Raw genomic sequence first — 13,505 nt, 5'->3', positions numbered from 1 at the left:
ACTGTAAAGGATTCTGCATGCCTGAAGTTTCCCTACTTTTAAATTGACTTTTAATTGAGTCAGGAAAATAAAAGTAGAAAAAAAGACTTATATTTCAATAGTTTCTCCAGCCAAAGTACACCTTAAAAAGCATTTTTAATAACTTTGCTGTGGAATTGGACCAGAACATGTCTTGCTCAAGTTACATGCATAGGAAAACTTTCATTTTAACTGCATTCTGAGGGAAGAGAGATTCCGCAAAGGGTCTGTTTACTAGTTTGTTGTGTAAGACAGCCCTCTGGGCCATTACAGTGCTGAAGTATTCTCCCAGTCACTGTCAATGATAAAACTTCTGTTGATTCTAATAAGATGAAATAGTGCAGCTGTGGCGAACTAACAGATGCTATCTTGCAAATCTTTGCATGTGGCGCAGCACATCTGGTTGTCTGCTAATATTAGATTATAAACAGTTTGATCCGAGGTGTTGGTCTTGTATATGGCTGGTCAACAGCTCACTTTCTTAGTGGCAAACACCAATGAGGGAAGAACAAGCCTTAATATACCTTAAAGGAACAGTTAACTGATAAGATCATTGACCTCATAAAAGTTATTTCTGATTATAGACAGCTGCAAGTCAGATTGGAATAAGTAATATATTAGAAAAATAACCTTTCATCAGTTTTGTAGGGAATGTGTTTGGAAGAATGGCAGACTAAACTGAAAAATATGTAGTAATTTATACGGGAAAAACATTGCTTGCTTTATGTTATACAAAATATTAAATGTCATCACCTTCAACTCCTTAAAGTATCCAACTGAAACTCAGTATAATTATGATTAACTTCTCATTAGGACTAGACTTAACAATACAGAAATATTTAAAAAGATTAGTCTAGCGGCATACCTAACAGTATTTGTGGTTTTATTGGCTTATTATGCATGAAGTACACCAACTTCAGCAATAACCCTCTTACTTGTTGAAGACAGTAAACAAATGTAACTTTTTTCATCTGTATTATGTATTTGATGTTAAGGAACACTTAAGAATTTAATGCATTTGTTAAATTGCATATAGGATTAATGCTCAATGATGTGAAGGGGAACTGCCACATTATTTTCCATTTCTCTTTTCTGCAATTAGGTGTAAGAGTTGTATTAGCTTGACTCTCAGCAGCAGTCACATTTCATGATGGTGACGGTGTTCCTCGCCAGCTGAGTCTGCAAAAGGGCCATAGCTGCAGGAGGGAACCTGAAGTGATCAAAGCTACTGCTGACTTTTAAAGTTCCCATCTAGAATTCTGCATCAGTATTGCTCTCTGAAGGACCTTGATCTTGAAAAGGATAGTTTCATCTCTACTGATTTTGCTTTGAAATTTTTGTTGCAGAAACTCTTCCATGATGAATATTTATGCTGTTCATGCCACAGCTGTACTGAATTCCGGATATAACAAATATTTGTTCTCTGTGTTTGTGTGAGGCTATCTCCCCATTTCATGAGGATGGCAAATTAATTGTTAGTTATTTACTTTAGAAGTCCCAGAGGTGGCAGTGTGTCCATTGTGTGTTAGGGATTATAGAAACATAGAGGCCTTCATCACTTTGAGCTTGTCATCTAAAGTCTCCAGGTGCTTGCTTAGCTTAACTACTACAAGTAATGCCATAGTAATTGGTACCTAATATTACTCAAAATACAGTGATAGGGCAGATCATACAGAAAAGGTACAGAGCAGATGAAAAAGCAAACAATAAAAGTCTCCAGTTAATATGTTAGCTATATGTTAAACCTGTATTGCACAGTCATTCTTTTAATTAGAAAATAAATTGTCTAGATTTGATTTTTTTTTAATATTTTGCCCGAAAATAGATCAGTTTAATTAATACCAATGTTCAAAATAGTTGCTCTTAATCACTGTTTTTCTCTTTATGACTGTCTTACCAAAAATAAACAAACAAATGAATCAAATGGGAAAGCTTATGAAGGTCAGGCACGAAATGTGTAAGCAATTATGAATAAAATTTTAACTTACTTGAATTAAAAAAATAGAACTGGAGTTAAGAGAAAAAAATATATATCAAACAATGCATGTTCTCTTAACTTTGCTATTAACACTTACCCTACAAATCTCCTTTGTATTTATGGATTAAAGACATCTTACTGTATTTTTCCTACATTGAATATTTTATTAAGAATAAGCTGTAATTCCACATTGAGTTCAAAACTGCTGAGAGCAATAAAGATTTCAGTAGTGATGCTTAGTGTCAAAACTGATCATCTGGAAGAAAGCCCATTGCAAATGACTGGTAGAATTCTGGTTAGTTGTTATGTTTCATAAGTATTGAGAGAATGCTCATGATGTTTCCATATACTTCTGGTCTTTGTTGTTAATGTCTTCTGTAATTTGTTGAGCCAACTCAGTTAGTACAAGTTTCTTCAGGATTTGCCAGTCATTTAAACCTGTGCTGTCAGCAGTTAATCTTTCTTTTTAGATGTCGTCTACTCTCTTGTTTGCATGATCAGAAATTATAATTTCTGATTTGGGGAACTTTACTATGGGCTTACAAATTCAGTGAAATTTAACAGATGCCCCTGCTGTGGCAGAAGCTTCATTTGCTGCATACACTTTCTAAGGCAGAAATGTGAATTAACATGAGGTACAAGCCCCCAGGAATACAGTATGTATGGAAGTTACTGTTCATGGAAAGATTGGTCTGCTGCAGGGATTTATTGAATACAGCAAACATACCTTCATCTTTCTTGGACTTTGACTCAGAGGGAGATAGCTGAGAGAAAAGCGAGGAAATGACTCTATTGCCTTTGAGCTGTCTTTTGCTGTCTCAGATCTCAGTCATCTGGATGGAAGTAAGCAAATAAGAAATGTAGGGCAGCCTTGTGCCCTTCTGGAGAGCTGGCTCCAGGCGAGGCGGCGTACCCCGGGGTATCTGGAAGTGTACTTGACACAATTCCACCCAAGGCCTGGCCCTAAATCTATATCAAGTACCACCAAACTGCTTACATTGATAATGCCTCTGGAGCTGCCAGTTTCAAAACTACACAAATATTAGGAAGCATGTGTGGATGAAGTACGCTCAGCCATCTTCCACTTCACCATGGGCAGCCGTGACCTGTGTTCTCTCTTGCTGAGCCTCATCCACACTTGCAGCTGTTATTTTCTATGTTTCTGCAAGGTTCCTGTACTGTGTATAATGTACCCTGGCCTGCTTACAAACTTCATAGCAGTTATACTTCTTTCTCTTGTCTTGTGCCAAGTGTGTGGTGTCTAAATACGCTTGTGTACAGATATCTGTACACAATCCTTTTAGATTCTCACCTGACCATATCCACTTTCTTGTCCATTTAAGCTTGTGGTTACCTTTTCTTTTTATATTTATTCACTCACCTTTCCCTTTCTGTCACGTGTAATATCCATAATGTCCAAGAATCTTTATGCATTTTCTGCAACTCTCACTTCTCCAGGGAAGAGCACCCCCTCTATTTAAAGTCATTGGAGATGTTGCATGAAAGACAACAAATCAATAATAGAGGTTTCTGCTTTGTTGTTACAAAACATTGGTCTCCTGGATGGAGAATTGTTATAGTAGAGAGTATTGACAGCAGGTGTTCCCGGGGTTTTGATGTACGCACTGTTGTATTCAAGATGACACATCATATTTCAGAGTCAGTAGCAAATTTCTAATGAGACTTAATTATTGGTAGAGCTGCAAGTTACAGGTGTACAGCTTGAGCACATGAACTATTTCAAAATTTTAATAAAATTAGAAACTTTAGAGTTGCGATGTTGAAAGCGTCTGTAGCTTGGCAAATGTAAGCTCGGAAATTGCTGAGATTTACAAATTATATATACCTATATACATCATGTTGTACAGAAAATTGGATACTTAAGAGAAAAAAAAAGGAGGTGTATTCTTTCTTGCTAGTGTTATTTTGGCATATGCAGGTATGTGGTGTGACTGAATCAGCTGTACCTCTATGTGAAAATCGGGCAGGCAATTCATAATTAATTGTTACACAAATGCAGTTTGGGCAGGATTATCACACCTTTCCTAACAGTGTAGTAGAAAGCAAGCAAAACTGTACAGAAGACCGTAAAGGCATTTCAGTGTACAGATAAAGAAATTGTAAGGTCCCTTTGAAGTATCATGCTTCATGTATTAACAGGTGTAGGTTTGTTTTTTGTTAAAATCTTGGTAAAAATATGGCCTCTAGTAGAGATTCTTTGAACATGAGCCTTGTTTTTATGTAAATTGGAGCTTGCGTTCTTTAAATCTATGAAGTACCAAGCAGCTCTCGGAGCAGAATCAGACCTTTTTTAATTTTTCTTGCACCGCTATATGAAAGTTTTAGTAACATAGTCCAAGTCATTGGCTCATGTTGATTCGTGGGAAGTATTTTAAATGAATATACTTTTGCATAGTTTCAATACTTTACAGAAGAGAAGATGTGACTAAAATAAAAATTTCCTAGATGAAAAAGGCACTTAACCTCTAATTTACAGACTTATATAGGACCAAGATAAATAAAATGGTTTTTAAAACCTGTTTTTGATAACTTATGTTTGTCTCATTAGAATTTCATTCTCATTATTCTCTTGGTTAGAAATAGCTGTATGAAGATTTCTTATTTATCAACTATTGAAATGATTGTCTTTCCAAAATGCTAATTGGAAATAATTGGAAAATACCATTACTGGAGTCAGTTAGGCCTTTTAACATGTAACTTATTTCTCACAAATGACAATCTTTTCAGTTTCTTGGCAGTACGGAAGTGGAGCAGCCCAAAGGCACAGAAGTTGTAAGAGATGCTGTGAGAAAGTTAAAGGTAAGAAAGCATTTATAATGAAATAGAAATGGAATGTATTCTTAACCTGCCTTCACAGATAAGATGCTTTTTAAGTGTTTCTAGGGAAATTAGTGGGTTCTAGTAGCAGTTGCATGTACCAATCTCTTCACTGGGGTGCGGACAGTTCCCTGCTGAGTTCATATTATCAGGTGCTCTATTGTACATCTGTTTAAGTTGTCTCCTAGATTATGTACCTTCAAGTGGAATGTTTGTTCTTTGGAAACTTCAGGGTTTCATTCATCCCAAATTAGTTAGCAACGGTCTGTTTTAGCTGCCATCCTCGCTTTATGGCTATTGAATGCCTCTAATTATGGCACTCTGAACACGTTGTCAGAGAATTTAAAGAAATTAACTCTTCTTTGACCAAATAACTAGTGACTTCAGTAATACCTGTCCTGCATTTCACTGGGCTGTGCGGTGCTTCCTGTGAGCCCCAGTTAGGTGAGTTACCTCTTGTTGCATGACATGGAGTACCCACCCATTTAAGCTGTTGGTGCCAGAGAACAGGAGTAAGAATGTCAAACTGCACCGTAAATGGTCTGTGGTAGCTCCATAGGTATTGGCTGTCCCTGACTGAAGCTCACGTGTTTGATCGATGTAAGCTGTTAGACTGGAGGTGAAGGATGTGACACCTAAAGCTCATGTGTTTAATCTATGTAAGCTGTTAGACTGGAGGTGAAGATTTTATGACACTGACGTGAGTGTCGTTCACCCTCCAGCTGTGATACCTCTGGAAATAGAGCTGCAGTGAGAGAAGAGGATTTACAAAGCAATATAAAACTGTTTATGACAAGTGGCATTACTACCTTGTCTTCTAGGTCTTCATGTTTTGTTGGGAAAGGTCTGTGCCCAGAAACACCATCTTTGTGCTGGTGCACACTGCCAGGAAGCTGAGAAAGTCGGACATTCGCAATTTCTTCTTGGTTATATCTTCTTGGGTACTGAGGGACTCAGTAGACAGTTAGGAAGTATCCTAGTGAAGTGGCTTGTTCAGGGTTGCTAACGGATAACATGACTTTGACTTGCCTGTTTGGGTGACAGCTAATATGCTTAAAGCTTTTCAGATGCTATGAGTTGTGGTAGGGAATGCTGATTTGTTCATCCGCTAACTCACGTTGCAGGGGTATTGCACTGTTTCGTGCTTAGCTGCTTAGAGCTATTGGAGCATTAGTTTATTTAGATGTAAAAAATGTTTTGCATACTGTTGTCCCTTGGTTAACTTTTTGTAGAGTTTTCAGTGTTCATTTAAACAGGAGTCCCTCTGAAATGAACAGAAAATGTTGGGATTCAATATTGAAAAATGTGGTTCTGTGTTATTGCTATAATGAAAATAGGAAGAAAGAACACATGAAATGCAATTCATGTAGCTCTGCTTTAAAGATTGAGGTTTCCCTTCAAAAAGGTGTCTTTACAAGATAAATTAGTAGTTCTGTTAAGGTATTGAAACAGAAGAACTTCACCGTTATTTTTGCTCTACAAAAACAGTACAGCTGCTTTAAAGATTCGCTTAATCAGTTCTTGGAATGTTCTATGCCAGAAAGATTTACTCTGCTAGTTAGTCAGAGATGTTATTGCTTAGTTGTTTTCAAGTGTTTTAGGCTAACGTAAGTGTGACCCTTTTTTAACTATTGCAGCATGGTACCCAGGGAGACAAAATGTATGGGGTTGTGTGCACCTCGCACACTTAACGGATAATACTGCAGTGAAGCCTGTTGTGTTAGATGTTTTGTATTTATACAATTGCATTACCCTGAGCAAAGTTAATTCTGTGCAAAATTCTGTCAAGATAATATCCTGCTTTGGAGAAGTTTTGATTCTATTTTAATGATATTTTATCAGATTCTTCCTAAGAAAAGCAGCTGTTAAGTGTTTCTCTCTCACTGGTGGAGCTCCAGGTTGACCTGGGCTCTCACTGATCTCTGGAGGCTTTTGGTGGGTTGGACTGTGTGGTGTGAAAGCAGGTCCAAAAAGGATTTCAATTAACTTATCTTAAGTGTAGGAAGAGCCAGAATATTTCTTTTCTTGGGGGAAAAAAGAAAATTGTCTGTCTCGCACTAATAGATCCTTGTGGTGTCATTGGAGTATATAGATATCTATTTGAACTTTTTACATGCGTTCCCTAAATAAACCGCCTTGGAGATATGTGTCTGAATTGTTGCTACCAGAAGTACACTATTTCTTCAAGCTTAGGAGCTTGCTTGGAGCTTAGATGTCAAGTATTACATAGAACCTTATGTAATCACAAGTTCATTAGAAAACTCAAGAAGTAATTAAAGACAACTTTTGGAAACACTTGAAAAATCTTGGAACGGAATTCAGAGAGCAATAAAGAGGTTTTATGTTTGAAACAGTTCTCAATTAATTGTATACTCATTTAAACACTGCTTTGTGTTCTGTATCTGAATTCTTCAAGAGAATCATAGAGGTACTGGATTTTATTATTAACCACAAGTCTCTGGCATGTTTTTAGAAAATGTTAATTAAATTTTTTAAACCAATGAAAACAGCTTGAAAACTAATGAATTATATTGAAAGAAAACATATATAGTGGTTTTTTTTGCAAAGGTGGGTTTTTTAAAAGATGTGTAGCTTGTGCTGGTATATATATTTATTATAAGGATTTGGTTTTAATCACAGTGTTGTTAATCATAATTTGTTTTTAATGACAATTAATAGCTAGCAGAAAAACAGCTGACTTAATATTTGGAGCTGTTTTTGCAACTGGTGTGCGTCACACTAATAGTGTTTTGAAGACATAAGCTTACAGTGACACATAGACTATGAAATACTGTCGCTGTAGACTGTTTTTTCTTAAGCTATCATGTCATCAAACTGTGTCAGAATAGACATTTGATATACAGCTCTATTTCTTTAAATCAAAAGCTCTTAACTCATATGGCACAAAGACTCTTTCTTCTCTTGCCAAACATAGGTTTGTGCAAAATTGTAGCACGCCATCTCATGAACTTACGGTTACCAGCAGGTGGAGCTGATGTTCTGCAGTAAAATACAGTCACTTGGGGGGGACGTGTTTCTTCATTGTACTTGCTTTATCCCAAATATTACGGTTACATTTTCTAAACACTAGCTAGTTTTGTTGAGTCAGTTGCAATTTCAATGTACATGTTTTTTTCAAGCATCTCTAATTTTTCTAGAGGTTTGTCCAGTGGTTTTGTCTAGTTGGGATTTCCCCTTACGTTTTCAAATTTCTTGGAGCTGTACTGCAAGAGAAGGAAGAAAGTCGAGCCATAATGTTTTAAAATGTGTATCTGTATTTCGAGGATAAGGTGAACTGTTGTTGTAGTTTATTACAAACAATGTTTTCCTTCCATTTTTATAGTTAAAAGAAAAATAAGGAAAATGGTACCAAGATATTGTGTCAGAACATGCCTCCATTATTCAAATGTGTAAATGTTGTCAAATTATACTTTATTTTATAAAGTGACGTGACTACTTTCATTGATTATTGAAGGATATAACTTCTAAATCAGGCTGTAGAACTGAGTTTGGTCCTTACCAAAAAGTGCTTGAAGGGTTGCCAGAGGTGAGAACAGGTGAAAGATCAGCATAACAGATGGAAAGGGTGTAACCAGACCACTAGTAAGAAAACGCTGTGGAGGGATGTTAGGGAGAAACCAGAAATAAACACCTGAGTTTTGGGCTGTTCCTTTTACAGCCTTCAAAGACATGTTTATGTGAAGACCAAACTTAAAGCTATTCTGTTACCCAACTTCCAACTCAATCTCCTTTTCTCCTCCTCTTTTCCTTCTATAAGTGGATTGGAGATAACCCAAGATAAAAATAAGTAAATAGAATTAATCACTTAAAGGCACCTGAAATATCCTTTATCAACTCCTTGACCCATGAGGAGACACAAAGTGAAGAGTGCTCTTTCACACGCCTCCGCATGTGCTGTGTGATACTGTGCTGCTTCTGCTGTTAATGGACCATCAGTGGATGTTGTTCTGAGCTCCCTGTAGTGCTAAAGCTGGGTTTCATTTGTTGTTGAAAGGACAGAGGAGGGTGGAGTACAGAAAATCTTTTAGTATTGGGATAAAGAGGTTTCCAGTCAAGCCCTATAGCCATGACTTCTCTTTGAAGTACTGGAGAAAAAAGAATGTGTGGTTTGGGACCACACAGGGACAGCCTGAAGAGCAAAGCAGATCAGATGAGAAGAGCTGAAGAACAGAGTACCTGTTTACCCTCTATCTCTTGAAAAAAAAAAAAAAAACCCCAAAAAACCAAAAAAAACCCCAAAACAACCCAAAGTGAAACAAAAAAAAAAAACCCACCCAAACCAAACCAAAAACCCAACCAAAAAAACACCACCAAAAAACCAACAAAACCCCACACCATCAAACAAAACAACATTAACAAAAATCTAAAAAACAAAACAAAACAAAAAACACTTCAGGGATTAAGAGATGGAAAAAAGACTGTACTGTCTTCTGCACTGTGGTTAATCAATCAATAGCTGCCTTCTCTGTCCAGTGTGTTTGGAAATTGAAGTACAACGTATTCCATAGAAGTGGATTTCTGAAACAGCTTTTTCCCTACCCAGCTGATTATTGATTCAATTTTGCATACCTGTGGCCTTTTCCTCTTCTTGACAGCTATTTTTCAGTGGTCATAATTTCATTATAGCCACGTAAAACATACATGAGGATTTGGACCATAATATGACCAAAAAGGTGATATGTAGTCACTGCAAAAGAAACAGGACCTGTGTTTTTTTCTTTTTCAGGCGTCTTTCCTTATAATGAATGTTGTTATGAAAAAAGAGGAAAAACATTTTCTCAAAGCCAGGTGTAAAGCTCTATCTCAGCTTAGACAACTCTATTGCCCTCAAACAGACATCTTTTAAGGTGTCCAGATGAAATGCTATGTCTGATGTCTCACTGGAAGCCTGCATTAAATGAAGGAGTTGAACCTCTATTCCCTGGGCTGAAGATCACTCAAAAGACAGAAATGTCTACCTTTTGATGTTCCGAGGTTTTTTAATAAACTCTTAAATTATGCAGTGAGATGTAGGTATTAAAAAAGGACATAGTTTTGATTTGCATAGCTTAAATTGATTTTGATGGTGTTTGTTTTAACAACTATTTCTTTCACTAAAGCTCCTGGATGTTTTTAAAACATGGTTGGTTTTTTTTTTTTTTTCTCATGTTATTTCTGCTGATTAATCCTAATCCTCTGACTGTGATTTGCTAAGACTTGATGCGTAAGCATTTCAGATGGAATTATAAAAAGACTCTCAAAGTATGCAATTTTCCTTGCTACTGTAATAAAATACAAGATAAATAGAAGTTTTTTTTCTTTTTTTATTTTGAAAGCTAAATTAAGGCTTAGAAAATTAGATTTATTTGTGTCTGTCAATTTCTCTAAAAGATTCAAGAAAAATACGATGTTAATTCCAAAGCAGTTAAATAAAAGCTAGCCCATCCCACTGAGCTGCTCAGATTATTGGGCCAAATCTGGGTGTCTTTCCTGAGAACAATATATGCATAAAGTAACAGCTTAAGAATTTGGCCCATCGTATCTCTTCCCAAGCCATGCTGTGATTCATTATAATTTTGTATGATTGTCCATCTTGATGCCAATGGGAGGCTACAGATTTTTACCCTCTTAAATAATCTTATTTCTGTGTGAGCGACAAATATTACTTTCTTTCAGATCTGTAAGGAGAAAATTGTGTTTGAAAATATCCCCTGTCCAGAGGTTCTCGGAGTCCTCTTTAGGTAGGAGGAATGAGTAGAAAAAAATAGAAGAAAAAAGCAATTGGCGGATACCTGACTAAGTGTCAGGATCTGCTGTTAAAACCCTGCTCAAGTTTTGCGAGGTGGCTGAACTGGGCTTTTTAGAGAAGGTCAGAAAGAAAAGAAATTGCTGATCAGTATCTGCATGTTATCTGATATTACACAGAACAGGGAGTGGGCAGGAAAAGCTTTAAGAACATAACTGCACCAAATTCTCTGAATTTATCTACAGGTACTTTTCAATCACTGTATCTCAGTAAACCTTTTATTAAAAAGCTTGTTTGTCTCTCTGGATGTCTGTATTGAAGAGTTTTTCTGTTTTTCTTTAACCATGAGCTTGGTTTTGATTTAGTGGAGTTTCTTATAAAGTGGATTTCCAGTCCTCTGCTAACTTTTGCAGAAAGCCTGTGATCTTTCTCAGTTTTGTCAACATCCTTCTGCATTTGAAAACCTCAGAACATGAAATTTGCATAGTTTCTCACAAGCAGCTGATGCGGTGCAGCCGTTGTTGTCTTCTTAAGAATCTTTTTGAAATATCCAAGGGTTGCATTAATCTTCCCAGTTGTAGTTTCATGAGAAGGTCCACAGTTAGCTGAAAGCCTGCCATGATATTAAGACTTTAATTCCATCTTCACAGGGTAGTATCCTAAGAAATAAAGGTTGTTCCCATATATATGATTTGTGAAGTTGGTATTGCAACAGAGGTGATTTGTTTGCACACAGATAATCTGCAGTGTTCTGGTTGGTGAGATATTCTCCGTGTTATTTGCCTCTCCATCAGCCTTCATGATCTGCAGGTTTCCTCTGTAATGACTTTGGTTTTCAGATTAGTAGTTACTTTTCTCCCCATTTTTTCCTCTTATTTTTTTTTTCTGCCTGCAGTTTTTATCAGTAATTATTTTCCTCCTGGTCATTGTTCAATAACATTATGCTTTAGAAATAAACCCTGCTGGAATACATTAGAAACATATCTTCCCAATGACAATTTCCTGTTTATAACTGCATCTGGAGACTAATGTAACTAACTTAACTAATACTTTCTTTGTATTGCTTCATTTCCTAAATAGAATGGCATGCAAAACCCAGTCAAATGCTTTGTCTTTTTTGACAAGCTGCTTTTTTTTTTTTTGTCAAATCCATATTGATCATCATTAATTTAATCTCATTTGAATTCCCTCATTCTTGATTTCTGCCTTTTGAGCATGGAGACGTGGTAGGGTAATTTTCTTTACCCTTTTTTTTAATATTGGCACAGAACTATCTTCTGGAACTTCTTCAGTGTTGTAAGACTTCTTGACTACTTGGAGCGAGCTTTGGCCAGCTGTCCTAAAACTCATGCAAGTTATACAGATCTACTTACTTGAAGAAGTTTTCATGTTGTAGCTGTTGTTCAGGACTCTGAGATTATTACAGTTGAAAAACCAAGCATTTCGTCATTATTCTGAATGTACACTATGGCTTTAACTCAGTAAAATCAACTATTATTTATGCCTCCTCTTCATTACTGCACAGAAGTACTTCTGCACATCTTGTTCATAAAGGGATGTTTACAAAAAGCCGGGGTTCACTCAAGTTCAAGGCTGTTTCCAGTGGAAGTGCCTCAGGATTATCTGCTGCATAGCTCTGTTTCTGTGCACTGTGAAGTACATTGGAAATTGAGATGCCCAAACTGTCCAAGTGATTTGTGGGTTTTGTGGTCATTCCATTTAATGCATAGCAAAGTGAGCCAAGCTCACCACATATGTCCTCCAAGTTTTATCCAACAAGAGGACATAATTAAATTAGAACTCAGAAAAGAAAGCTGGTGGAGTGGGGGTATTGAGTAAATGTATGAAAATTATCTGAAAGACAATGTAAGTTTTATATTCATCTTGGAGAAAAAAAAAAATCTGTGCTAATAAGACATTGCTTGGCCTATCATTTTTCTATTTTTTTTTTTTAAAGCAGAGAATTAAGAATCAAACAGGTTAAAGTAGCAGTAGAAAACTGAAGTGAGGTATTTGAGGGTTTTTAATTAGTAATTTTTATATAAGAAAAAATATTTTCCTGTGGCAAATTTGAATTTCCTAGACAGTAAAGAAATATTGTTGGACAAAATGCCTGTTACCCAGTGATTAGGTTTTTTAAATTTTCTTTTTATAATTTTTTTTTTTTTTAGATAAAAAGATGTGTATGTAATGACTTAGAATAAAAGGATGGGGATAGTCATTAAACTGTTAAGAGTATACTCTAAATATGTGAGAAATGGGCTTGAAGATAAATAGGAGGACAGAATAAGGATGTGTGTATTGCAAGGGCTGGATACATGATACTGAAGAGAGGCAGAACTAGAAGTTATGTTAGATTTGCTTTACTTTTGACTGGTTTGGTTTTCAGTGGTACGTCATCATGTACAAACCTTCATGAAATATTTGGTCAATGACTGTAGTGATCCTAGCTGTTGCAAAGTAAAATGAGCATTTAGATTTAAGAGTTGATTTTGAGAATGGCACAGAGTGGTTTCTGTGGGTGTATTGTTTGTTTTTGTTTTTAACTAACTTGTGAAGCATGTGATACTTATCAGCTAATGTGATGTATTAATCAGTAGTACGCTGTCTGAATTGGTTACTGCATGAAGTTAATAGGATTAATTTTAAATTAATGTTTGCTTACTAAAATGTTCCATAAGTGTACTTTCAAAATGAGGAATGCAATTGGGAAGAAGGAAAAAACCAGGTTAATTATGTGCTTTTAGGTTGGTTCTTAGAAGTAGTTAATAATTTGCCATGAGCAGAGCTGCCTACAAGTAAAATGAAATAAAGTAGATGGAGGCAATCGTACTATGTAGAGCAGTTTAGTTCATAAAAGATTTCCCAAGTACTAGTTGGCATAGGAATTAGGCACAGAACAAAAACCCAAACCCTCAACTGTCA

At 36.2% G+C, this 13,505-nt stretch overlaps 1 protein-coding gene across 7 annotated transcripts in view; it reads left to right on the top strand.

Moving 5' to 3' along the window:
• GULP1 (GULP PTB domain containing engulfment adaptor 1) overlaps positions 1-13,505 on the top strand; it is a 175,148-nt gene that overhangs the window by 125,286 nt on the left and 36,357 nt on the right. For all 7 annotated transcript variants that reach the window (XM_086751405.1, XM_086751408.1, XM_086751409.1 and 4 more), the window contains one exon: positions 4,745-4,816. In XM_086751405.1, the coding sequence (XP_086607531.1) occupies positions 4,745-4,816 (72 nt within the window). The remainder of the gene's footprint in view (positions 1-4,744; positions 4,817-13,505) is intronic.

Source organism: Chlamydotis macqueenii, chromosome 6 (genome assembly GCF_036417535.1).
Source record: "Chlamydotis macqueenii isolate bChlMac1 chromosome 6, bChlMac1.mat, whole genome shotgun sequence".
Taxonomy (NCBI): Eukaryota; Metazoa; Chordata; class Aves; order Otidiformes; family Otididae; genus Chlamydotis; species Chlamydotis macqueenii.
The sequence above is the reverse complement of the archived record's forward strand: the minus strand, read 5'-3'. Positions and strand labels throughout refer to the sequence as shown.